The 24,359-nt window shown below is 34.1% G+C and overlaps 1 protein-coding gene across 5 annotated transcripts in view; it reads right to left on the bottom strand.

The window, feature by feature from the left end:
• VPS13A (vacuolar protein sorting 13 homolog A) overlaps nucleotides 1–24,359 on the bottom strand; it is a 94,572-nt gene that overhangs the window by 22,806 nt on the left and 47,407 nt on the right. For all 5 annotated transcript variants that reach the window (XM_021380015.1, XM_021380016.1, XM_021380017.1 and 2 more), the window contains exons 39-60: nucleotides 24,082–24,314; nucleotides 22,897–22,989; nucleotides 22,019–22,375; nucleotides 21,162–21,263; nucleotides 20,547–20,705; nucleotides 20,170–20,431; nucleotides 19,103–19,263; nucleotides 18,436–18,539; nucleotides 16,893–17,190; nucleotides 15,366–15,761; nucleotides 14,618–14,722; nucleotides 14,378–14,524; nucleotides 10,986–11,114; nucleotides 10,190–10,323; nucleotides 8,067–8,196; nucleotides 5,811–6,046; nucleotides 5,018–5,171; nucleotides 4,084–4,230; nucleotides 3,476–3,557; nucleotides 2,100–2,169; nucleotides 1,527–1,632; nucleotides 922–1,035 (exon numbers count right to left, since the gene is read on the bottom strand). In XM_021380015.1, coding sequence (XP_021235690.1) covers nucleotides 922–1,035; nucleotides 1,527–1,632; nucleotides 2,100–2,169; nucleotides 3,476–3,557; nucleotides 4,084–4,230; nucleotides 5,018–5,171; nucleotides 5,811–6,046; nucleotides 8,067–8,196; nucleotides 10,190–10,323; nucleotides 10,986–11,114; nucleotides 14,378–14,524; nucleotides 14,618–14,722; nucleotides 15,366–15,761; nucleotides 16,893–17,190; nucleotides 18,436–18,539; nucleotides 19,103–19,263; nucleotides 20,170–20,431; nucleotides 20,547–20,705; nucleotides 21,162–21,263; nucleotides 22,019–22,375; nucleotides 22,897–22,989; nucleotides 24,082–24,314 — 3,719 coding nt within the window. The remainder of the gene's footprint in view (nucleotides 1–921; nucleotides 1,036–1,526; nucleotides 1,633–2,099; nucleotides 2,170–3,475; nucleotides 3,558–4,083; nucleotides 4,231–5,017; nucleotides 5,172–5,810; nucleotides 6,047–8,066; nucleotides 8,197–10,189; nucleotides 10,324–10,985; nucleotides 11,115–14,377; nucleotides 14,525–14,617; nucleotides 14,723–15,365; nucleotides 15,762–16,892; nucleotides 17,191–18,435; nucleotides 18,540–19,102; nucleotides 19,264–20,169; nucleotides 20,432–20,546; nucleotides 20,706–21,161; nucleotides 21,264–22,018; nucleotides 22,376–22,896; nucleotides 22,990–24,081; nucleotides 24,315–24,359) is intronic.

Here is a 24,359-nt window from a genome sequence, read left to right as displayed (position 1 = left end):
TTATTTGAAGTACCATATTTTATATGGCACTTCTAATCTTGACTAAAATCAGACTTCATAGAACATGCATATACCCTTTGGGGCAATAAAAAAAAATGAAATTTAAATCAAGCAAGAATAACTGGAACTGCCTTTAAGAAAACAAGAACTCAAAATTGCTGCCACATGTTTTCAGATGAGGTCTCCACAATCATTTAGCCGTAATTTATTGGCTATTTTTCAAACCATTTTGCTTCCACACCTAATACACAATATCAAAGTGGACAGAAAATAACATAGCATGATGCCCAAGCAGGAAGACAAATGATTAATCATACAAGACCTGAAACATATGTGCAGCAAAAAACAATGCAGACCTGAACTAAACAAAATATTTGTTTCACAGAAATCAAAGTGATATTCTTAAAACAAAGAAAACATTCAGAAAATTTGGTGAAAGGGCTTTCAAAATCAGACAAAAAGAGGTTATACGCCCACTCCGGATTCTCTGAAAACAATACCATATCCAATTTATGGCATAACAAAGCTTAACTATAGCTCACTTCAAATATATGTTGATCTTGCTTTGTGCATTAAGTACTTTTTTTTTCCCCCCCCAGAAATGATGTTGTTTCCCAATTCACAACACACTATATGCACATATGAACCATAGCATTTTGCGAGGATAAATGATACAAAAGAATTACTGCATATGAAGAAATTTGTGGATAGGAAAAAAATAAAGAATATTTTAATATTTATGAAGAGTTTCATAAATGTATACTGCAAATAAATCAGTATTAACAGTAAATTCATTTTTCCAGAACATTTTTGTTTCAGATTGCCTCTACATTTCCTCACTTTACAGTATCTACTATTCTACAGGAGACAAAATTCCTTTAATAAGAGTGCAAGCACAGACAGTAATATGAAAAGTTATACCTTAATTGGAGAGATATGAAAGTATTCATACAAGCTGATTTGTGATGTATCCATGGATGACACACTCATCAGTTCTTCCTGAAGAGATTCTACATCCTTTTTGAAAAGTTCCAGCTATAGATGCAATTTCAAAAGTAATATTACTTTAAAATGTAGAGTATAAAACACAGTAACATAACCTACTGTGACTCCGCTGTTGCTATCTCAAGTTTTCTTATTACTACATAAGCAAACCATCTTAAGCTTCATACGTTTAAATCTTTTTTCAACTCTTTCTTCATATAAAATCCTTGCATTCTCCCCGCATAATGATTCAATTCTCTTCCACTACCCTCAACTTTTCAGAAAGTATTAGAAATCTTTCTCATATAGTATGCAACATGAAGATAAAGTAAATTTTACTCTATGCCTCAGGAAAAAGCTTTATGTTAGTTCCAGACACAAGACTTGATGGTCACCATAAACACAGAACATGAGTGTTTTTTCAGTGGTTTGTTGTTGTTGTTCTGTTTTTTTTTTTCCTTGTTTTGGTTCAGTTTTTAAATGCAAGTTGAATGACTACAAATTTTATATCTATTCATCTGTGAACAACAGAAGGATTCTACCTGTTGGACAGTAGGTACATCAGTCTGTGTAAAAAATTCAACCAGTGCATTCAGGAAGCCAAGGTCTAATCTGAGATCCATCTCTTGAATCAGGACCTTAAAGTACCTACACATGAAACAAAAATTATTATTAAATTGTTGGTTGTTTTTTTTAAGTGAAGTGAAATATAAAACTCAAACATCTACTTACGTCACTTATTAAATCAAGATACTTTTTTTTGACAAGTTTGTCATCAGTAGTCAAAATGTTTCTTGTGATGGTGGAAGACAAATACATTTTCAGTAATCAGAATTATTTTAATAAAGTAGCAACACTTAGCAGTATAGAAAGCTTTTTTTTCCAAATTACTAAAAAAGACTAAAAATCTACTTTAAAAGAATCACTGAAACTCCTTGATTATTCTGCATTTAGGTGAGCAAAAAAGGAGGGCAGAGTTTTCACCTCTCTTAAGCGCTCTTATCTGGTTAAAATTACCTGGGGGAAAATTACCTTGACTCTACACTGATTTTAACTTTTGAAGCTTGATTAAATATAATAAATGGCACAGAGATGGAACATGTAAAAATACTTACTTAATATGAGATATTTGTGAATGTCCTGCAGTTCTCATAACAATACTGACATCAGTAAATGGTTTTGGTGCTATGAAGTTGTAAAATAAAAAGAGATAAGCACAGATCTTTATGTGATAGACATATCTTGCCATTTTTAACATGAAAATGTCATGTATGTTCAGGATTTTTTCAATCCTATGGAGTCGGATTATATAATGGATGTGACTGGGAAACAAATCATGGAAAAGAGCAGGAACAGAAAGTCATAGGAAGACAAGGATGAAAAGGAATATCAAAATTCTATTTCACTTATGTCCAAAAATCTATCATTTCATTGAAAAGTAAATTAATGCTAATAAAATCTGAGACATATGATTTCTCTAGCCATGGAATAAATTTTTCAAACAGCATTACAAAAATATAAATTAAAAAACCTCAGATTTATGAACTCTGGCTTAAATTTGACTTTATTTAGGATAAATAACTGATATTTCAATAGCTTTCTGCACAGATTTACTAGCAGTCATTTCTGCACCAACTCAGAGTCTCTCCTGTCATTACTCTGATATTCCAGATGACTTTGCTCTAAGTGAGTTAATGGAAGACTGCAGCTCAGCATATAGCATACAGAGTTGGAGGTCTATGCTCCATATCACGGAGAAGCTAAAAGGCTACAAATGAAACATGGAAAATACAATTTGCTAAGGAACTGCTATATAGTGTTTCACTTAGTGATTCAGAGTTTAGTCTAGCATTGATTTATGTCTCTTTTCTCATTATTTTTGATAAGTCAACTAGATCACTGGCTCAACTATTGCATGCAAGCAATTAAAGAAATAAGCTTTTTATACAACTTGATTACTGTGAACAATTTATTTTGGGCCATGGGGAAAAACTGGGTAACTTAAGACGAAAACTGACTCTTAAGAATCCTCACTTCCCCCTAAAATTCCAAATATGAGTAATACAAAAACTATTTTCCTATCATCAGGCCTAGTAACAGTTTGAAGTTTTCCTCTTTTCACCAGGTAAAAGATAGTAAGCACTTATCTTTAGATTTGGTCTCAATGCAACTACTGAAAACTCAACACAAATTTAACTTTCACCTTATGACCTCCACAAACACTACATTTGTGTGTCAGAAATATGTACTTTTAAAAGGTATTATATAAATGGATGAAGTAAGTTCACGTTATTATTGAGATTGTTAATTTTAGATGGTTTTCTCTGTATTTGCTTTGCAGAGAAAATTGCTTTCCTATCTGTAACATATTTGTATCTGGATTCTTCAGTCAGTGATCACATACAGTCTTCAGATGATAAAAGTGGCACGGTTCACTTTATTAAAAGTAAGTATTCAGAAGTAAAGATTATGTTAAACTAGAACAACAAACCTGAATCCAAGGTGATGGACTTTGGAGGTTTAATAGGATAGAACACAAAGGGAAATATGGCTCCAGGAATCTGGTTTTGTATCTAATAGGGGTAAGGACAGGACAAGGTGTAGCACATTAGCTTTTCAATAGTGAAATATTTCACAAGTAGGACAAAGGCAAGAATTATGAACATTACCTGTAGAATTCCACCAATTCAAAAGCAGGACAAGAAGACACCACAATAACTCAAAATATTTCTACCTTCAAACTTAAACTATCCAAGCCAAATAATCTAGAAAAGCTAGAAATGATTCTCCCAGTTGGTGTTCATAAGCATCCCCAAAAAAATGTTGCAAAGGATTTGTTTATAAAAAATTGAACATATAATTTGCTGAAAATAGCCAATTATACCTAATTTTGTGTTGACTGTAAATAAAAGCCACAAAAAAAGCAAAGAAGATGAACAGCAACTGCTTTTCCTCAAGTCGCAGGTGACCTTTTTTTCCCTGAAGCATGTAAGCAGTACTTTGTTTTTAAGGCTGAGAAACACTGATGTTGAAGCCATTCAAAACATGAAAAATCCAGACAGTTCTGAAAATATATCCAACTTTACATAAAAAACTTACTTGTATCCTGTAAATTTGAATTCTGAAAGATTTCTGATGTGCCGATGAACTGTACTCAACTTTCAAAGCTGGCAGGTAATTCCTTCTGATAGGAATCTCATTGGGTTGTTGAATCTTCATGTCATTTCCACTAGGAGTTAAACACACCTATTGCAATATTAAGGAAAAGGTGTTATTCTACATGATATAAAAGAGGGCTTTTTATATTAGACTTTAAATTAACAATTTTCATTAACATTTGAATGAAAGCTTAACAGTAAAAACTTTATTATAAATTTCAACAGAAGCAAAACAAAATAAGGAATCCATATGTTCAATTATTTAGGAAATTTTTAGCTTTTTTGTACACAGTTTTCCAGAGATCTATGACCAAGATAAAAACTGACTAATTTGCCTATACTACATTCATTTAACTACTGCACAGTTCTAATGAGTATGTAGAATTTACCTATAGACAAGGACAGCAGCATTCAGAGCATAACATGCTTTTACTTCTCATAATTATTTCAGGAATAATTTTTTTTAAATGTATGTGGTTGAATGACACAGCTGAATTTTGTGAGATTGTGAGATATCACAGTCAGCTAAAATACAAGACTTTGTGTTAAAATAATCTCCCAATCTCAAACTAACATCCTTCCCTGCCTCTTGATATAACAGAGTAACCTTTTGTAGCTTTGTGCGTATTTAGTCCCATGACCTGTAAAAACATTGTAATTCAATTTCAAAATTAGAGGCTATCAAAATCAGGCCTACAGCAACCTTTCAAATGTTCGTGTTTTTTTTTCTAGGCAGAAATAGAGATGGAATTTCAAATGGATTCTGTACGCCAATCATCTTCTAATTTTCAGTTTTTCAGAAATTACAAAATAATAAATGATCTTTTCCCCTTGTCCACCCATAAAAAATAAATCTATAGAATTATCAGTATTACCAAAATGTTTGGTTCCAACTCAACAGTCTTATTTTCCGATGGAGTTAGCTCACTGTATTCTTTGAATTCTTGTTCTAACTTATCTGTTTGCTTAACACTCATTGGTTTCCATCTAGACTTCTTCTTGGGTTTCGTCTCCCAGACCACATCAGAACTTTGAAAAAATAAAAAAAGGACCAAGAGAAAATATTTAGTTAGTTCAACACAAGGTTTACGTACCTAATTATGGTTTTTAATAGGTAATTACTATATAATGAGAAACCACATCATAAAGCGTTACAGTGGTAAATAAAAATAAATCACCCACTGCATTCTTGATACTATGTGGAAGCTAGTGTTTCTGATGTAACTCTAGAAAAGTTAACAAAGTTATCTATCAGCCAAGTGGAAGATATTTTTTCTTTCCACAAGGTATTATTATAGCTCATATACACACAGCTGATCAGACATAGCTCCCTATAACCCAGTTTCTTTTAGCTACATTTGCGTTCAGATACATCAGTAGCAGAACCATCTTAAAGAAAAGGTGATCTTAAAGAAAAGGGCAAAATAACTGAAATTGCTGTTTGGTTTCTTGCTAGGGTTGCTTTGTTGTTATTTTTAAGTTTGATTTCTTTTTCTTTTTCCAAATTAGATACAGACTGTCTACTGCAATCTTTTCGCAAGACATTTACAAATGGTAAAATTCCAAGGGGAGGGGAGGGGAAAGAAATTTCAGCTAGGGAAAATACTTGAAAATTTAAATGTTTTAAGATATTGCAGGTTTGTTTGTTTGTTTGTTTTCTTACATTACCTTGTAATTCCTATGTAGGACACCTCCTGTCTTGTATAATTATTAACCAATGAAATTCCAACATCTTGTAAAGACAGAATAATTTCTTGCTCTGCTAGTTCTGCCTGTACACTTTCATATGCCAATTTAAATACATTCTTATCTTCAGTGATTAGGACAATGCGCTGCAAACCTTCAAAAAATGACACTAAATAGACCACCTTTCTACAGTCCAGGTTGAGTACTTCTATTTTGTCCTACAAATAAGAGAGGAAAGGCTTTTACAACTCTATTCATCAAGCAAATGCAAGACTTTAGAACAAGAATATGAACAAAAATAGGAGACTATTTTAAAAGGTACAGGAAAATAAAGTTTTTAATTACTAAGTTTTTTCACAGTCTCTCATATGCATTCTGGCAAACACAGAGTTGTTACTGTTCTGTTTGAACCTCATCTATGACATTCTTACTTATTACATATGGAATATTATATGTACACTAATCCCAGTTACAGAAAAAAAAACACAGTTATTGTTCTTTCCCCAGCAGAAGTTAACTAAGTGGCAAAAATCCCTAGCACTGCCATATCCACTGAAGTCCACTGACATTATAAAAGCAGGATCTGTAAAACACTTCTATTTTATTGATGTGCCTCTAGGAAAAAAAAAAAGTCAAGGAGAATCTGCATACTTTATTGGATGATGCAGGGAACATTGCTACTGAGGATGAGGAAAACATGGAGGTTCTCACTCCCGTCTTTATTTCCATCTTTAATAGTCAAACCAGTCAGGGTGCAGCACTCTGCACCCTGAGCTGGAGGACCAGCATGGGGAGCGGAATAAATCCCCAACAATTCAGAAGGAACCAGTTAGTGATCTGCTACTCCACTTGGACTGTAACAAGTCCATGGGACTAGATGAGATCCACCTGAGGGTACTGCTAGAGTTGGTGGAAGTGCTCAGCAAGCCACTTTCCATCATTTATCAGCAGTCCTGGGAGGTTCAGAGGTACCAGGGAGGTCCTAGACAACTGGAGGTGCACCCAGCTACAAGAAGGGTTGCAAGGAGGATCCAGGTAACCACAGGCCTGTCATCCTGACCTCAGTATTGGGAAAGGTCATGGAGCAGATCATCTTGAGTACAGTCTCACAACATGTGTGGAACAACCAGGAGATCAGGCCTAGTCAGGGTTCATAAAAGGCATGTCCTGCTCGATCAACCTCATCTCCTTCTAATAGTAGATGACCTGCCTAGTGGATGAGGGAAAGGCTGTGAATATAGGCTATCTGGACTTAAGCCTTATAAAAGGATCTGGACAGGCTAGATCAATGGGCTTAGGCCAATTGTATGAGATTCAGCAAGACCAAGTCACTTTGGTGACAACCCCATGCCAGGTTGGCTGGAACCTCAGGCAGCCTGACCTACTGGGTGTCAGGGCTAAGTGTGTAAGTAAGGTCCCTTTGAACCTACATCATTCTATGATTCTATGAACCCACAAGAGAAAACCTCTAAATGTCTAAAACACTTCATTTACCCTTGCTTTAGTTAAAGAATCAAAATCTTACTAAAAAAGTGATTAACACCAAAAAAATATCTTCAAGTTTCCTTTTGAAGTAGGACAGCACCAAGAAATATCATTATTTAGCAGTTATAGCGGAAGCATATTAGCGGAAGCATATTAGATTCTAAGATCATTAAGTCATCGTTATACAAATCAGCACATTTCACATGCACATCTAAAGCAACTCAATTATTTTTTTTGATTGAACTATTCCTCTAGGAGTAAACTAAAATGCAGTAGGAGATGCAATGTGATAGGCAAAACAACAGTCTTGATTCAAGCAAATGAGATTACTCCCACATCAGCTACCCCAGAATTTAATTAGGTCTGCAACAAGACAAAGTTCTGTTTCTGAAGGTGAAAATCTTACCAGTACTGCAAACGCTGGCAAAACATTATACAATTATGCAAACCTAGCTATTATTCTAATCTTGCATATAAAAACCTCAAGGAAATCACAGTTCCTCCTTTTCCAGAAAATTCTATGTGTGAATAACAAAAACATGCATACAAGTACGGTCAGCATAAGCATCACTATGAATACAAACATTCCTGGCTTTTGAATATGAAGCTATGGAACATTCATCTTTACTGTGATTTGAGAGAATTTCCTCTGTATTGTACTTGCATCAGAATAATGCCTAGATTTATTAAGGATGTAGTAACAGAAAAAACATACACAGAAAAGTAAATAGCATTAAAAGCAGATCTACATACCTCTTTTGGTGTAATTTCCTCAGTTCTTTTTCCACATTTCCATCTCAATTTTCTAGATCCTGCTGGGTCTGCCCAAGTATACAACACTGCCTTGTTTGGCTGAAGACAGCCTTCTAATTCACTGAGGGAACTGGAACAAAATGAAACAAGCAAGAATATTTACTTTTTCCTCTGTACTGAAAGTGAAAACTGAAAACAACAATAAGCAGGTAAAAAAACCACAGCAAAAACATACACAACGCAATAATAAAATCTCTATTTAAACTTTAAAAATACATATTAATACTTACTAACGTATGCTCACTAGATTTATAAAAATCATTTTCTTTCCCACTTGTAATTGAGAACCATTAAGTACAGAAGAAGTAGACAGTGGAACTTACAGATTGAAAAGAAAATTCAGGACTTGTGCTGTCTGACAAAATTGTTCTGAATCCTCTGTTTAGGAAAGCTTTCTTCTATATGATTTGCTGAACGGAAAATGGTTCTTTGTACCTGGATACAATGGGTATTTTCAGGCAAGCCAATTTTAAATACTATTCCCCTCACATACAGTAAAAACAGGCAGACTTTTCTTCTGTAGCTTTCTGGTCTCTGTAAGGAGCCTGTCCATTGTCAAGTATGGTTCATTACAAAAGTTACATATATATGTATTAAACTTACACTGGGGACGTTCCAAATCCTGCTAATAAAATGACTGCTCTTTACAGTTAAAAACCAAAAACTTTACTATATTCCTTACATGAAAATGAGAATTCAGTTGTAACCTTTACTTCAGTAGCAGCCCTTCGGCTTTTGAAATAAAAATCTTTAAAGAAAAGCAGTGTAATTGTCTGAAAGAGCCTGTTGGCCTTTAGAAAGATCCAGACCAAGAGTGATGTAACAATTCTTGCACTTCTCAGCACTGCAAGTATCAGCATATGAAATATTATGAAGCATTCCAGTCTCAGAACAGAAGTGGTATAGCTGCACTCCAGTGGTGCAGCAGAGCACTAATCCATCTAATCTACTATCAGCATTGAATCACAGAAGTGGCAGACATGGCACCACCCCGTAACAATCCTTGAAAGATGCTTTATGCAGGAAAATGTGAAAATAAGAATTCAGGTTTTAATGACTTTCCCCCTTAATTTCAAATATCGTTACAGCAGGTGTTTAGGAGTAATCAAGACAAATTTCCAGTGATAGCAGATACTCAATCTGGCTTAATAATTCTTAAATAACTACCTGTTTTTCAGTTTATTCCCTCTTCTTTTTTGTAATTTTTTAGCTCATTATTTTTCTAAATCTTAACTAAACTTGACAGCAGAGGACAAGTTTGAAATCTAACTACATTTCCAGCTCAGCTATTACTTATTCTCTGATGTAGGCATGTGCATAGTTCCAGAACAGCTAAATATATCCCATGCCCTGAAAGAGTTGTAAGGGAATGCAAGGGGCAAGGACATAAAATTCTTAAGAAACGGGACCATTGCTTCTTTAGCTCACAGAACAACTTAATTACTTCCAGAAACAGGTGCTCTGCACTACATCACCTTATTATTTATATTTACATTCAATTTATAAAACAAAAGATTTTTAGGTGCTCTGACAAAATGAGATATTCAATTTTTAAGAAATAGGCTTTTTTCCTCCATTATTCTAGCTTAGGTACTTGAAATGAAAAGACAAATCTGGACACAGAACTCCATCTAAACTTTCATAGACTGTTTATATAACTAAAAAAACATGTTCCTCTGTAGGAAGATGAAAGTGTTCTATAATGCATCAGTTAAATGCTTCTCTGCATAGCACTCATTTATTTTCTCCATTATTAAGCAAAGAATGTTCACATGTCTATTTTAATTCTGCAGGTAATTTAGTAAATGTACACAACTGATTTATAAGCTTGCAGTGGAAGGATAAAAGGCTTAAAGTGCAACACTGAAACAGTTCCGTACATATATAATATATATATATGCATAATAACAATCTAGCCTGAACTATTATCACCACAGAAATTAAACTGCAACAATAGTTACTACTGCTTGCCTACTACTAAGCGTACATGTTTATAATACATGAAATAACAATTGGCATATCTGCTTGCAGACTTACACAGTAAAAAAAACTGCCTTACATACCTTTGTCCATACTCAATAATTTCTTCTTCAGTATGGTTTATTAACAGAAAGGGTGCTGCACCATCGTGGTAATCAGAAAAAGTAATCACTGTAGAATGTTCAGACAAGTTGACATCCACTGTAATCCCTCCAAGCTATAAAATGGAAAAAATTACATAGTAAGTAACAGCAGAATTATTTTCTAACAAAGCAAATATAATTTAAATATTTCTAAAAACATTTATAAGATGAAACCATCAAACAATAAAACAAACCATCTGTTTTAACATGCCTATTAAATACATTCCTAATGATAGCATTATTAGAAAACAAGCACTGCATGCAGTAACTAAAACTATGGAGAATTTCTATAATCTCAAAATTTAGGCTAGTGGTAGCACAATCTTTCTTGAACCACTCATATGCAATAAAGTGCATAATATCCCTCAAAATATTCTACTAGTAAGAATATTCAAATATTTTTAAATTGCTGACAGATGAGGCTATATGTAAATTTAGCCACATCAAAGTTACTTTTCAAAGTAGCTGTGTCACTTTACAACTAATGTAAACATTTCTCAGTCTTAGGTAGAGAACTCTGACAAAATATTTTAGCTTCAATAGTTCATTTCTCAGAGGAGCACTTATAATGAAACATCTACTTATATCTGTGTGTACATACATACATATACACACACACATATATATTTTTTCCCCAGCTAACCTTTTGTAATACTTGATTGAGTAGAAAACTTTGCAGAATGGAAATGGGACATGTATTTATGCTTTTACATAATTTTCAAAGGTAACCATTTACCTTGTTGTCTAAATGCAGTAAGAGACAGTTTTCTTGCTTATCAAAATCTATCTTCTTTGGAGGGAGATCAGAATTTTCAACTCTAACAAGCAGTTTGTTGGCATCATTTTCAGGCCAAAAGGGAATACACTATTAAAAAAAAAAAAAATCAGATACTTAGAAGTAAATGAGAAGACAAAGTATTAGATGGCATTCCACTTCAGTCCACCATTCGTTCCTAAAATTTCACTCAGAACTGTAGTAGAATTGGGTCAGAATCTGTTACAACACCTGAAATTAATTACTTACCTGAACACAATAAACTGATTCAGAAATAAAATGCATAAAATAAAATTCAGACACAAAACAGATAACATATTTGAAATCCCACGTATAAAGCAGAGCAGAACTAAACCACCAAAGCGGTTCTGCTTATTAAAAAGAAATTTAAAAATATTCACAAAATTGTTTTTTTTTTTCATTAAAAGATCTCTTGTTAAATAAGTATAAATTTATTACAAAAGAATTTTTCAATGACATAAATTGGCATAAATGGCATAAATATACTGCTACATAACTTGAGTAAGCAGAATACTGGCACATTAGCTAATCTTTTGTAGTATATATAATACACATACTCACTCACATATAAATATGCGTTTATAAAACAGAAAAAGTATGAACCTTAGGCAACTAAGCCAGAGTGTATGTTCTACTATTTTCATCCACAACTGAAATCATCCCATCTGGATTTAAAAATCAATAACAAACAATAGTTTAAGTTTACATTCTAAGTAGATAAGATGGGAAGGCAGCAAAGAAAAAAGTTTTAACTCTAACTAATGAAATGTCTGCTGCTGATTAAAAAGAGTCCTGTAAAAGGGACAAGTTATGATTATTCATAACTCTCAACAATGTTGGCAAGCACTCACAGCATTCTTATGAAGTTCATGGTGGCTCTGTGCTCAGAATGAAAAGATCACAATAAGTCAGTGACTGTATAGATGCAACATTTTTCCTATATGCCAAACTGTTCACCTGTAGCATTCAAAACTGCAGATTCATCTCTTTCCAATACAGATTGAGAAAGTCAGATGTTTTTACTCAATCATATTTGAATCCTAGAATTAAATTGTCAATGGTGAAAGACTAGTTCACCAACTTACCATGCCACTAAGTTCCCTTTCCCATTGTTTCTCACACCACAGGAAGCAGGAAGACAAAGGAAAAAAATATAGTTAAACAGCAAGACTGAAGGTGTTATCTACACCAACACCAAAGGAAACATAAATCGTATAATATACTAGCACAAAGTAAAGGAAGTAAGTCTCAACATAGGAGCATAGGAGATCTCAGAGGAAATTCAAAGAGAATCAGTCAACAATAAGACAAAGTTTTAAATAAAAATTAATACAGGTAAAAATGATTAGCTAAAGAAGTCACAGAATCAACCACAGAGAATTGAAATACATTACTTTTTTGCAACAGTCTTTAGTGGTTTAGGCACAAAACAGTGCTATTTCCAAATGTTTTGCCACACAGTTTGTCAGATTGGGTATTAGGAAAACATTCTTCACCAACAGGTGGTCGGGTACTGGAACAGGTTTCCCACGGCAGTGGTAAGAGCACCAAGCCACTATAGTTCAGAACATCCTTGAACAACTCCCTCAGACATATGATTTGATTTTTAAGTAGTATTGCGTGAAGTTGTGAGTTGGACTTGATGATCATTGTGTGTCTCTTTCAACCTGGGATATTCTATTATAGGTGCTTCACCAGACATTATACTCCCGTCTCCACTCTGTAGTAGGAACACTAATTTGACTTTTTATTCTGTCATAACAGTGTCAGTGGAAAAGGGAAGCACCACTGATGTCATCTATTTGGACTTCAGTAAAGCCTTTGGCATGGTTCCTCATAACACCTTTCTCTCCAAATTGGAAAGATACAGATTTAATGGGCAGACTGTTCAATGGACAAGGAACTGATTATGAGATCACACCCAGAGTGGTGGTCAATGGCTCAATGTCTGGATGGAAATCAGTGATGAGCAGTGTCCCTCAGGGTCAGTACTTGGACCTGCACTCTGGAATCGACAGTTAGATCAAGTGCACCCTCAGCAAGTTAGCAGATGACACCAAGCTGTGTGGTGCGATTGACACAACTGAAGGACAGGATGCCATTCAGAGAGACTTGGATAGGCTTGAGCAGTTGACACAGGTGAACCTCATGAGGTTCAACAAAGCCAAGTGCAAGGTTTTGCACGCGGGTTGTGGCAACCCTCACTATCAATACAAGCTGGAGGATGTAAGGATTGAGCGTAGGTCTCTTGAAAAGAGATACATGCTTGTCAGCTGTCTTGGACTATATCTAATTTTAAGAACTGTCTATCCTTGTCAAGCCATTTCATACCACTCAAACTCTACCAACTCCTTCCTATTGCAACATTTGAAGAGATATAGATTTTTCTCAAAAATAGAAATTGAATTTTGACAGATCAGCTCTTTTCCAGACAGGACACATGTCCAAGACTAGATGGGCTACATGCAAGAATTGCTTTTTCCCTGAGAAGACAGCCTATCATTAAGAAAGAGTGAATAAATTGAGAAGCAGAAGGAAGAACCATGCTTAACTTAAATGGACAAAAGTGAATGAAGGAAAATGGGGTGCACTGTGGAGAAGTGAACTAAGCTGAGATATGAGCTAACATGTTAGCAAGCTTGTCTGTATTCTGGATATGCTCTCTTCAAGATCCATCGGAGGAGAGGGAAATAGAAATATCACTCTTCCTAGAAGGCAGTATGCTTTCAGCATTCGCATCATTCCAAATTGAACCCAACATTACACCCAAATACTTTCTTTCTCCTATGCATTCTGAAGAAAGTTCATAACATGAAAATTGAGATGCACTGAACTAAAAACGCACACATACAGAACTCTAGGCACATACGAAAAATAACTTTATCAGACACAGGGATTCTGCAGTGCCAAAAGTGAACCTGCATTCCTAGTTTACAACATAGCAGACTTTGTCAGCAAGAAAGCTGCCATTTCTGCACCACTTGTCCTAGGTGCAAGCACCACGTCAGTCAAACCACCATACCGCATATCACTGAAAAAATGGAACAGAAGTTTCAGTGCCATATGGAGAAATGTAATACAGTAACAGCAAAGCGCTACTTATGATGCATGTAACAGAGAAAACATTTCACTTATTGTAAACCAGGTTTACATTTATAAGCCCAAAAGTAACAATGAGAAAAGGTAACACAACACAGGTAACTTATTGAACTAGCACAGTGTATTCAGACACTGTCATAGAACACTGTGCATGTCTTTTTCCTCCTATCAATGTTGTAACTATTTTTTTTTCTTAAAGAAAACACTTGAAACAGTTTCCTTTATAAGTTTACCTGTTGCAAAACAAGTGGTATCCACTTTTCCTTGCCTTCTTCAGCCACTTCCAAAGTGTATTTGCTTCTATTTGAGATCATAAAAAATGGAGTAAAAGTTACAATTCTAGTAATATTAAAACTGCTGTTGTTTATGGTGACACCGACCTGTGAGTAGAAGAACACTGTTAGATGCAGTTCTGCTCTGTCTTCATTTATATTTCTGGAAAATAATGAATTCAAAAGATAAACTTCACATACTTGATAATCTTTTTTATGACTCTTGCATTTCACCGAACCATGACTTCCAACAGTGTCCAGTGAAAACTGATCAGACAGCTCACTGTCAGTTACCATAAGTTGAACCTATGAAGAAGCAGCTGGTATTAATTTTCAGTTTACAGACATTGGCCTATGGAATCATATATAGAGTATACATGTATACATACAAATTTAAGTACATACCGAATACACCAGTATTTCTATGTATAAGACACAACAATTGCCAGTATTGATTCATTCCTCAGTCAGTAGTAAGCAGCATTAAAAATTTCTTAGCAAAGTCAATTGGTGAACTGCAATTAAACCATAGCTTTCTAACAACTCAGACAGAATCTAACAACCACAACTGCAAGTATTCAATTTTTAAGTACCACAGCGTTACATTCTTAAACAACTTCAAAGTATTAATTAGAACAAGGACTTTTATTGATGCAGCTTAAATGAGATAAAGGATTGTTTTTTTTCTCAGGGAACACTTCTTAGTGATTTTTATTCCTGATAAAAGGTGAGCATATCTTTCTTAGCAATATCTTTGGTAAATTTCCCCAAGTATATCTGACAATACACTTTATTATTTAAAATAGCCTGTCTTTAGATAGTACAGTAAGTTTCATGGTTTTTACAGAACATGTAATTGTAGATAGTTTTCAAAGTAAAAAGAAAACCACAGACAGCAAGATACGGCACTGTAATGTACAGAGCTATTAGATTTTACTAAATGTAATACCTTGTTATTTTGGAGGAAGTTTTTGGGCTGGAAAGAAAACAGTAGCGGCTTTTTGCAATCTGGAGGATGCTTGCGGTGAATACCATCAGCTTTGTATTGCAACATTCGACCAGTTTTGTTTACCATCCAGTATGGGCTGTGAATTGCTATAACCATCTGCCCAGTTGTGTATGTCACGTGGACAGCAATGTCCAGTTCAGTCTTATCCAACTCTGTGATGCAGTAAAATGTTGTGAAGCTGATATCCGGTAAGTTACTTTTTATATGGTACTCGCTTTTCCAGTTTTGATCAAGATAGTTAAGCAACTGTAAATCTAGTTTCGTTTGATCCAAGACTGCATTATGAATCTGGGCTGAACATCCATCTTGCAGAGTGACATATTTGTTCCCATTTCCCTTAAAAAAAAAGTCACAGTCAAAACCCACAACAATATCAATATCATACATTTCTAGCTATTTTTATAAATCAAGATACAAGTTATTTGAGCACAATAGTAAATAGTTACATTATTTAACTGTGTTACATTCTTAGATATCTATCTTAATGCCACATTTTATTAAAAAAACAACAATGTATTGTCATCAGCATCTAATCCAACAAATCTGTCACCAGATTCAAATATGTAGAATGACAGATTTCCTCAACTCAGAATTCATTTCATTAGATTCATAAGAGAGATACAGAAAATAAACTGTTACTTCCAAGCATGTGGCAGAGATCACAGTCCCTAGCTCTAGTAATAGTGCATCTATGATAAAATGTTACGATTAGATTGTTCTACTTGCGTCCAAATACTAATCACTACTATCATCTGAGAAAAATGCATTTCAGTGTCTCTTATCTACATTTACATTATTCTAAACCTATATCAGTAAGTAGTAGGACATAATCTAGACATATCCACAGACTAAGACGTTTACTGCTGAGGAACTAGTGATGACACAGTATGTATTTTTGGTGTTTAACTGAGAGCTGCTGGTGCTCAGCTTTCAAAGGCCCACTAGCAGTCAAAGGGCATTTAATTTCATCTGGAAAAAGTGTATACTTATGCTGCAGTTCAAGCAAAAACTTAGCAACAAGACAGCAATGGGACATTTCCTTAGCATGGTACTGCTAAAAGTTAATGACAGTTTCTGAAAGCACATAAAATGCTATGTAGGATAACCTAATTACATTGCTTGAGGCAGTCATAATCACTAGGAAAAATTGACACTGCTTAGTTAGATACCAAGATACACATGGAAAACAGAAAGCAACTCTCCCACAGGATTAAGCTTACACAGCATAAATTTCTCTTTGCCTTCGTATCTGAAGTATGAGTTAGTAATGATTATTATAAATACCATTTTTCCCCATGCTGGTGTCACTTCATTTCTGTAGATACAGACTTCCCTGTAATATCTGTAAAGCTCGCTTCATAAAAACAGAAAAAGCAGCAGCGTATTTAAAAACAGATTTCAACTAGCTAATCAGCTTTCATAACAAAAATGGGCAACATCACAAAAACTGGAACACTGAAGAATTACCTCTATGGAGTAAGTTATGTGATAAGGAAGAAGATTGTGGAGAAGAACAGAAGGCCATAAATGAACGACATATGGATAATCCCACTGATCATCTGAACATAATGAAGATGTCAATGTGTCTTTTACAGTAACAATATTGATGATAAGTGAGTGGTTAGTCGACCTCACAGACTGGCATTTCCTTTGCAATAAGCTGTCAACATTTTTCATAATTTCATCAAAAGTAATTCCTTCACACATATCATATTCTCCATCCACTCCATTTTCATTTGCTATGGGTAGCAAACTCAGTATTGATCTGTAAATGAAAGCATTTTTAAACACTCAGTATGAGATTGAATATTTTAATTATGAAATAGTAGGATGTAATATTAACACTAGTATTTGGATTTCTGAAGATTTCTGACAGTAACTCATTGCCTGCCTTTGTCTCATTTGAGTAAGGAAGCTAAAGGTAGATTAGATCCCAGAGGCTCCTGGAAAATTGTACCAGTTGCAGTTTTCTGCTTCACATCACCACATTCTTTTCCTGAAAAGAAGAGGCTGATGAAGGTTGTTATGAAGCTACTGAATTCAGGTACAAGAGCTGCTATATTACCTTTCCAAGGAAAAGGTCTGAATAAACAATCCAACTCTTGTTACAGATCTGCAGGAAGTGCCTTTCTTTCTAGTCACATAAGGCATTAGATTTATGGATTTTTTGTAGTCTTGGCTTTCTTAAGGCAACTGCTTTAACCCAGTCAGTGCCTCTTGACCGAAGACTTCTGTCAGTAAACATTGCACAACTGTCTAAAGAAACGCACCGATGTATCCGTGCAAGGAATCAGAAAGTTGCTAAGCCTTCTTATTAAATAATTTTATTAAATAGTCTTATTTAATAATATAGTTAGAAACATTCATGAATGTAAGACCACCTTCAGTACACTGTAACTCACTCAACTAAAAAGGAAATTGAAACAGAAGGACTGCTGTCATTGCCTTGTACCTAACAAGGAAGCATTCTATAACTTTTATGACTGCTTTGCAAACTTCAGCACAAAGAAAGTTATATACACTAAAATTTGCTACTACATGGTTATCATCATTAAAAAGAAAAAATAAAAAAGGTGGAGGGATGTTTAGGTGAAAACAGAAGGAAGAAGCCTTAAAAACTGTCAAAACAAACATTTGCTTACAAGTTAGTAACAGCTTAGCTAAATAGTACACACGGCAATTTCAATTGGGTATTAGCCTGCAGGTGTTAATAGCATAGCTATACTGCTAGCCAAGTCTTTCCAAAATGGACAAGTCCTATTCTACATCAGTGATAGAGTTTAAGTGCATTACATTCAGTGTTACATTTCAGTATCTCTTAAAAAAAAAAAAAGAGAAAAAAAAGCAGCTGCAATATATAACCAGACATCGTTCCATCAAAAAAATGTCTATTGTGTGTTGATATTAGGTAGCAATGGGAAATTGATTTTTTTTTAATGTAGTTATTTGTATACAATAATCAGCAGTGTATAAGCATTTTATTTGATAAAAGAACAATCTAATAAAGTACCTGTATGAGGACAATGGTATGTTGAATTCATTTTCTGGTGATGCAGTCCCTAGACATCTTCCCTCGTCAAAAATATTGAATGGGATTGAAAAATGATTCCTTATCTATACAAAATAAAAATCCAGCAAGATACATAAGGAAAGACTGGTAAGGTAAACTGTTCTGAGCCAAACAGAGCACAGAATAAGCACTTTCTCATTATTCATCTTACCCATTTTCCATTAAAAGTCAGGTATTTCAAAGGGACTCTCTAACAGAAAATCTACTTGAACAATGTTGTTTTGCTCTCTGGTCTCCAACCCCCTCAAATCCAGTGCTTTTGTTGCTTTCAAAAAGCTTTTTATTTTTGAAAATCTCTTCTAAACTACCTTATGATACACAGTAGCAAAGTTACATGAATTGTTGAGATCAGCATGTAAAATACTGCTTTTTAAAATGATTCTTTAAAGACTACAAGATCATCTTCCCTAGAGTTATTCAAGACCTGCCTGGACACCTACCTGTGCAACCTGGACTAGGGAGCCTGCTTTGCAGGCGTGTCAGACTTGATGATCTCTAGAGGTCCCTTCCAGCCCCTACAATTCTGTGATTCTACGATCTACATTCATTTAAAAAAAATTTAAAAATAAATGAAACTACAATGGAGGGAAGCATCCTGGATATATACCTGGATAGGAGAACGAATAGTTATCATCTTGTTTCCTTCAACAGTATCAATTTGGCAGACAATGGACCTTTCAACACCTGACTCCTCGTGCCTTACTCTGTAAATACATCGACCCACTTTGGTCAACGGAATCTTCTCAACAGCAGAATGATTATGTGGACCTAGAATTTTACAAGGTCAGAAATGAACATTCAAAAGAAGGATAAAGATGCATTTAAAAAAGAGAAAGGTGTGTATTTTCTATAGCAATCAATCTGTAAAAAAAAAAAAAATTAAGGCAGATGAAAAAGTACAATTGCCCCTTCTAGTCTGACAGCCTTGTGGTGGGACCAAACAGGAAAGATTCCTGTTTTCTTCCCACAGGAAAAAGAGTAAACGAATCTGTAACATAAATACACTGTAGCTTTTGCCTCTGCTAATAATATCAGTGCCTACAAATAAATATTTACAAAATATAATGGCTTGTTAATAAGGTATTGCACATATATACTGCAAAAAACAATTCAACTATAAATAAATAATATAGTCACAACTGGTTTGAGAAATCAGTCTTGAAAAACTGTCAACTGGTATAACAAACCAACATATGTAGTTAACTCATAAACCATTAAAAATAGCTAAATTTTAGCTATAACTGTCTTTAAATTATTTAAAACAGTTTTTCTTTGACAACTTTTCCCTTAAGGATACCTTCTCTGAACATGCATATATACAGCCCTCAGTACTGTTAAACTGTTAAAAACTAAAAAATTTTAAAAATAGACAGCTTAATTATACATTAACCTGCAAATATTAACAAAAAAGTAATTGCAATAAAATAATGAAATAAAGATTAGTAATCTAATAAATTATCATAATAGAAAGTTTATGCTACAGAAACTAACAAGAAAGATACATGCAACTTTTAGCTAAGAAGGCCAAAGAAGGATTTCAAACACTATCATGCATCTGCAATCCAAAGAAACAGTACTTTCCACGTCAATAAATACTGGAGGGCTGCATGGCAAATACAAGGTGCATCACAAAGTATTTATGAAAAACAAAGGTTTGTGAATTTTGGAACTTACAGACTTGAATATAAAACCTTTTGCTACTCAGGGTTGTCATTGCTGTGAACTGTTCACTCTCACTTTTAGTTCTGACATATTCCATATTTAAAGTATCTCCATCTCTTAAATTGAATATTTTTGCTCCAAATTCAGCATTGAGGACTCTGAAAGAATCACTAGGCAAGACAGTGATGGCAAGTCCTAAAGAATTTATTAGTACAAACGGCGCTCGGTCTTTTTTGAAGATATCTGAAGTTTGACTAGCTGCTTCAGCAAATGCCTAGAAAGTAAAGATACAAAATATAAATATTCTGAGTAAGGCTTCAACAAGAGAATTCGTGCAAATATTTGTTTCACAGAACTCTCATGCTGTACAATTAAGTAAGCATTCTTACCGTTCCCAAGTTACTCAACATTTGTAGTCCACATTTGGATAATGTAATATTCAGCTGATCTTTTGAGGAAACACTTATTACTGTTTTATATTCTGGAACTTTATAGGTTTCTTCTTCTGCATCTGATTCAACTAATGCTTTTTTAGCTTTCTTCTTCATCTGAAAGGAGATTTTTTTTTATTTCTTTTTTTTTAAGAATTGCCTGATCATTTTTTCTGTAGCGAAAGTTTCATCTCATGACTATGTTTTTCCTCTCCTCTTCCCAATTCTTTGCCCTGTACTGATATTCCCATTTTATTCAGATTTTTATTTTCAAATTAAAACAAGAAAAGGGGAGGAATAAAGAAGGCAAGAGGCAAAGGACAGATTTCAGAGGTCAATGAAATTCCAATAATAGAGCTTAATACATTATTAATACATTATTACATTAATATATTAATACATTATTTTTCATCCCTCTTCATTAATAATACACTTTGAGACTAGAATTTAAATACGCTCAGTACTGAAAGGTGCAGAGGTATAACTGCTTGTTTGTTGGTTTTTTTTTTTTTTTTTTCCCCAAAAAAGAATTTAAATGAAAGATTTTCCAAAGTTCAGCTTTGGGAAACATACCTTGATTTCAAGAATCCATGGTTTAAATAAGTCGGTCTTCTCAATTTCTAGTGGCTCAAGTAAAGGTTCCCACACTCCAAACATCTCATTAAAATAGTGTACCTATTGGAAATTACACACTACTTAAAATAATGTAAGTTCTACATATATTTTAAAGGACTTAAATTTCTGATTTACAAAAATACATTAATCACTTTGGAATAAAAAAAAGACATAATCAAGATGGACTTTTAGTTAGCTCCCATCATAAGAAGAAGAAAATGCATAATAAAATAAATCATGCATCTAAGCCTCTACTAAAGTTCTCTTTCCAAAAAAGTTAAGTAAGGTCTATCACTTAAAATATAATTTTAGTTTAAATCCTAGGTACTGAAAGCCTAAAGCACTACAAAATAGGGAAGAATCTACCTACAAGAGCTATTGAATTTTACATTACTAATTTCTAAACATGAGCCAGTTTGGAAGATTCATGTACGATACTGATACCACATAATATTTGAAAATAGGGACACATTATTATATTCTGTAGCAATCTCAGTTTAACATTGCTCATGAGTTTTAGCCTGTTGTTTCTTCAAAACTTCATATTGTCACAACAGGATTTTGGGATGGAGATAGAGCAAAAATGTGTAGAAATGTGAGACTGTACAACCCCAATCACTGCCATTAATACTGTAAACCTAATGCGTTACATTTTCCGCTTTCACTATCTTAGCACCTCATTCCTGTCCCTCTCCTGCAACAGGTTTCTTCAAGAGATTAATCATCAAATACACAGATCATTTTTCTTTTGTTTTATAAATAATACAGTGAGCTAATATATTAAGAAAATTCTTTCTTGATCTAGAATTCCTCACCTCTAGCTCAAGGTGAGAACGTAGGTTGATGAGTGTACTCCAGTTTTTGACTTCTCCAAGAAATGAGGACTTGGCTAAGAGCATTGGTACAGTACGGTGCCCAACCCCAGCTTCAAGTGTAAGAACAACAGATTCTATACTCATTTTCAATAACTGTCCTGTGGGAACCAGTTCGGTGGCTGGATTTGTGTCTTTGCTTTCATTTGATTCTTCAAGAAACCACAATTTTAGATCTTTTAAGTCTTTCGTATTCCATAAGCCTGGAGGAACTTGATTAATTTCTTCTTCTGCTGTTTCTGCAGTTCGATAAAGGGCGGACGTAATAGTGATTACTGTATTTATGATTATTGGCGAAACCTACAAAAAAGTAGTTGGAATAATTGAGAATCAGAAGCTAGCACAGGAAAAAAAGTCAGCTACTTTCAGACAAAAAATCATAATGAATTACATTACATCAACAAAATAGTTCTGTTCTCTACAGATCTCTTTCCTCACACTTGAAAACAGATTTCTTTCTGCAACCTATATTTTAATCTGTTCAGATTTTCAACCTCCCCTTTCTGCCAGACAAGATCTTTCAAAACTGCATTATCCAAAGCCATATGTGAATGCTTTAGATGTTATGTCTGCACTTCAAGCATTCTTGCAAAACAGATTCCAAAACTAGGGCATCGTGACACAGTTGTTATTCTTTAATTTTATTTGTTTTCGCAAGCTAAAGCAGCAAAGTGATCTGGTGAAGAACAGAAACAATTCACCACTTCAGTTATTTCTGATTTTTAGTTTTTATCCTTTTAAAGAGACATATCCCATTAGCAACTTTAAAGCCATCTGAGCAGGAAGGAGTAGAAGAAAAACCATGATAAAATTCTACCTACTTTTACTGTTAGAGATTTAATCATTAGATCAGCTGACTGAGGATTATTACCAGACTGTTTCATTTCAAAGAAGAAGTCGCAAGGCTGTAATACCTACACAAAAGAGTAAAAAATACAAGTTGAGAAAAAAATATCTTAAAAAATCATATAATTTTAAATACCATACATCAAGAATACTGAAAATATATTGCTTGTTCTTCAAAATTAAGATAATCTGAACACTATGTGTTCCAGAGTAAAGAAAAACAAGCATCAGAAGTGTCACTTCACTAAAGTACCAAATATCAGCTACAGCAAAATATGTCACACTACAGTAAGGCCATTTTTTATGTAAAGTCTGTAGATGTCTTCAAATACTACGTGCATCATCATGTTTATGACTTTGAGGAGAATCAGACTTGTCAGTTAATTACAAAGTAACAACATACCAAATAAATAAGTCACTTTTTCAATCACAGTCAGTTCCAGCTTGACTTTGTAATCAGCCCTTCCATATTCCCACTTATCAGTGTTAACCAAACTCACAGCCCTAAGTGATTAATAAAGCAGGCAGATGTAGTTAGACTCTGCTAATACTGTATTGACAGCAAAATTTGCTCTCAAGTCCACTACCTGAGATAAGTCTCTGAAAAACAGAAATTTCCAGGAATGCTACTTTTGTCATCTTTCCAAACATCTCTTTCCATATCTAAACCAGATGCTGGTTCCACAGAAATATCCTGAATCAGTTTTACCAAACGAGCTCAATCTAACACTTTTTGTCCACATTATTATTTTATCCATTGTCAAATTTTGTCCATTGTATCATTGTATTATTTTATCCATTGGTCAAATTCATCATTTTATTTTTTGTGGTAAAACAAGAAATGAAAATAGTATATCTTTCTTTAGACTACAGCACACGTGATAAATGCAGGGAAAGAACATCATGATGTAAGAAATTAATAATATTTTTACTCCTCTGGAATCTTTATTTTGACCTTGTCACTGAAAGAAATCTCAAAGCTACAAATTAAGATAAGATATTTTGGCCTAACACACAAAGCAGAACAAAAACAACAATACAACCTAAACACAGGATTTTATTCATGAATACATAACAGAAAACTTCAGAAATAATTTACATTCTAGTAGCATAAGTTACACAGTGTCTTTTAAATGCAAACTGGATGTTTTTAAACTCACCGTAGTTACATTCCCTTTCCTTTTTTCTGGAAGAAATGGGCATGCTTTCACTTGTATCTCTTTAACAGCAGCTGTCATGCTATACCTTTCAGGGCTATTTTTAATGAAGACCTCACACTGTGTTGTAACCACCAAAGCAGGAGCATCACTTCTTGTTAAATCAGCCACAAACACAATTTCTGGATTTTTAACAATAACGTTCATTTCCATTGTAGATACAGGCTGCAGAGGTGCTTCAATAACATAAATTCAGTTAGGTCAATTGTTTAAAGATTAAA

Source organism: Numida meleagris, chromosome Z (genome assembly GCF_002078875.1).
Source record: "Numida meleagris isolate 19003 breed g44 Domestic line chromosome Z, NumMel1.0, whole genome shotgun sequence".
Lineage (NCBI taxonomy): Eukaryota > Metazoa > Chordata > Aves > Galliformes > Numididae > Numida > Numida meleagris.
The sequence above is the reverse complement of the archived record's forward strand: the minus strand, read 5'-3'. Positions and strand labels throughout refer to the sequence as shown.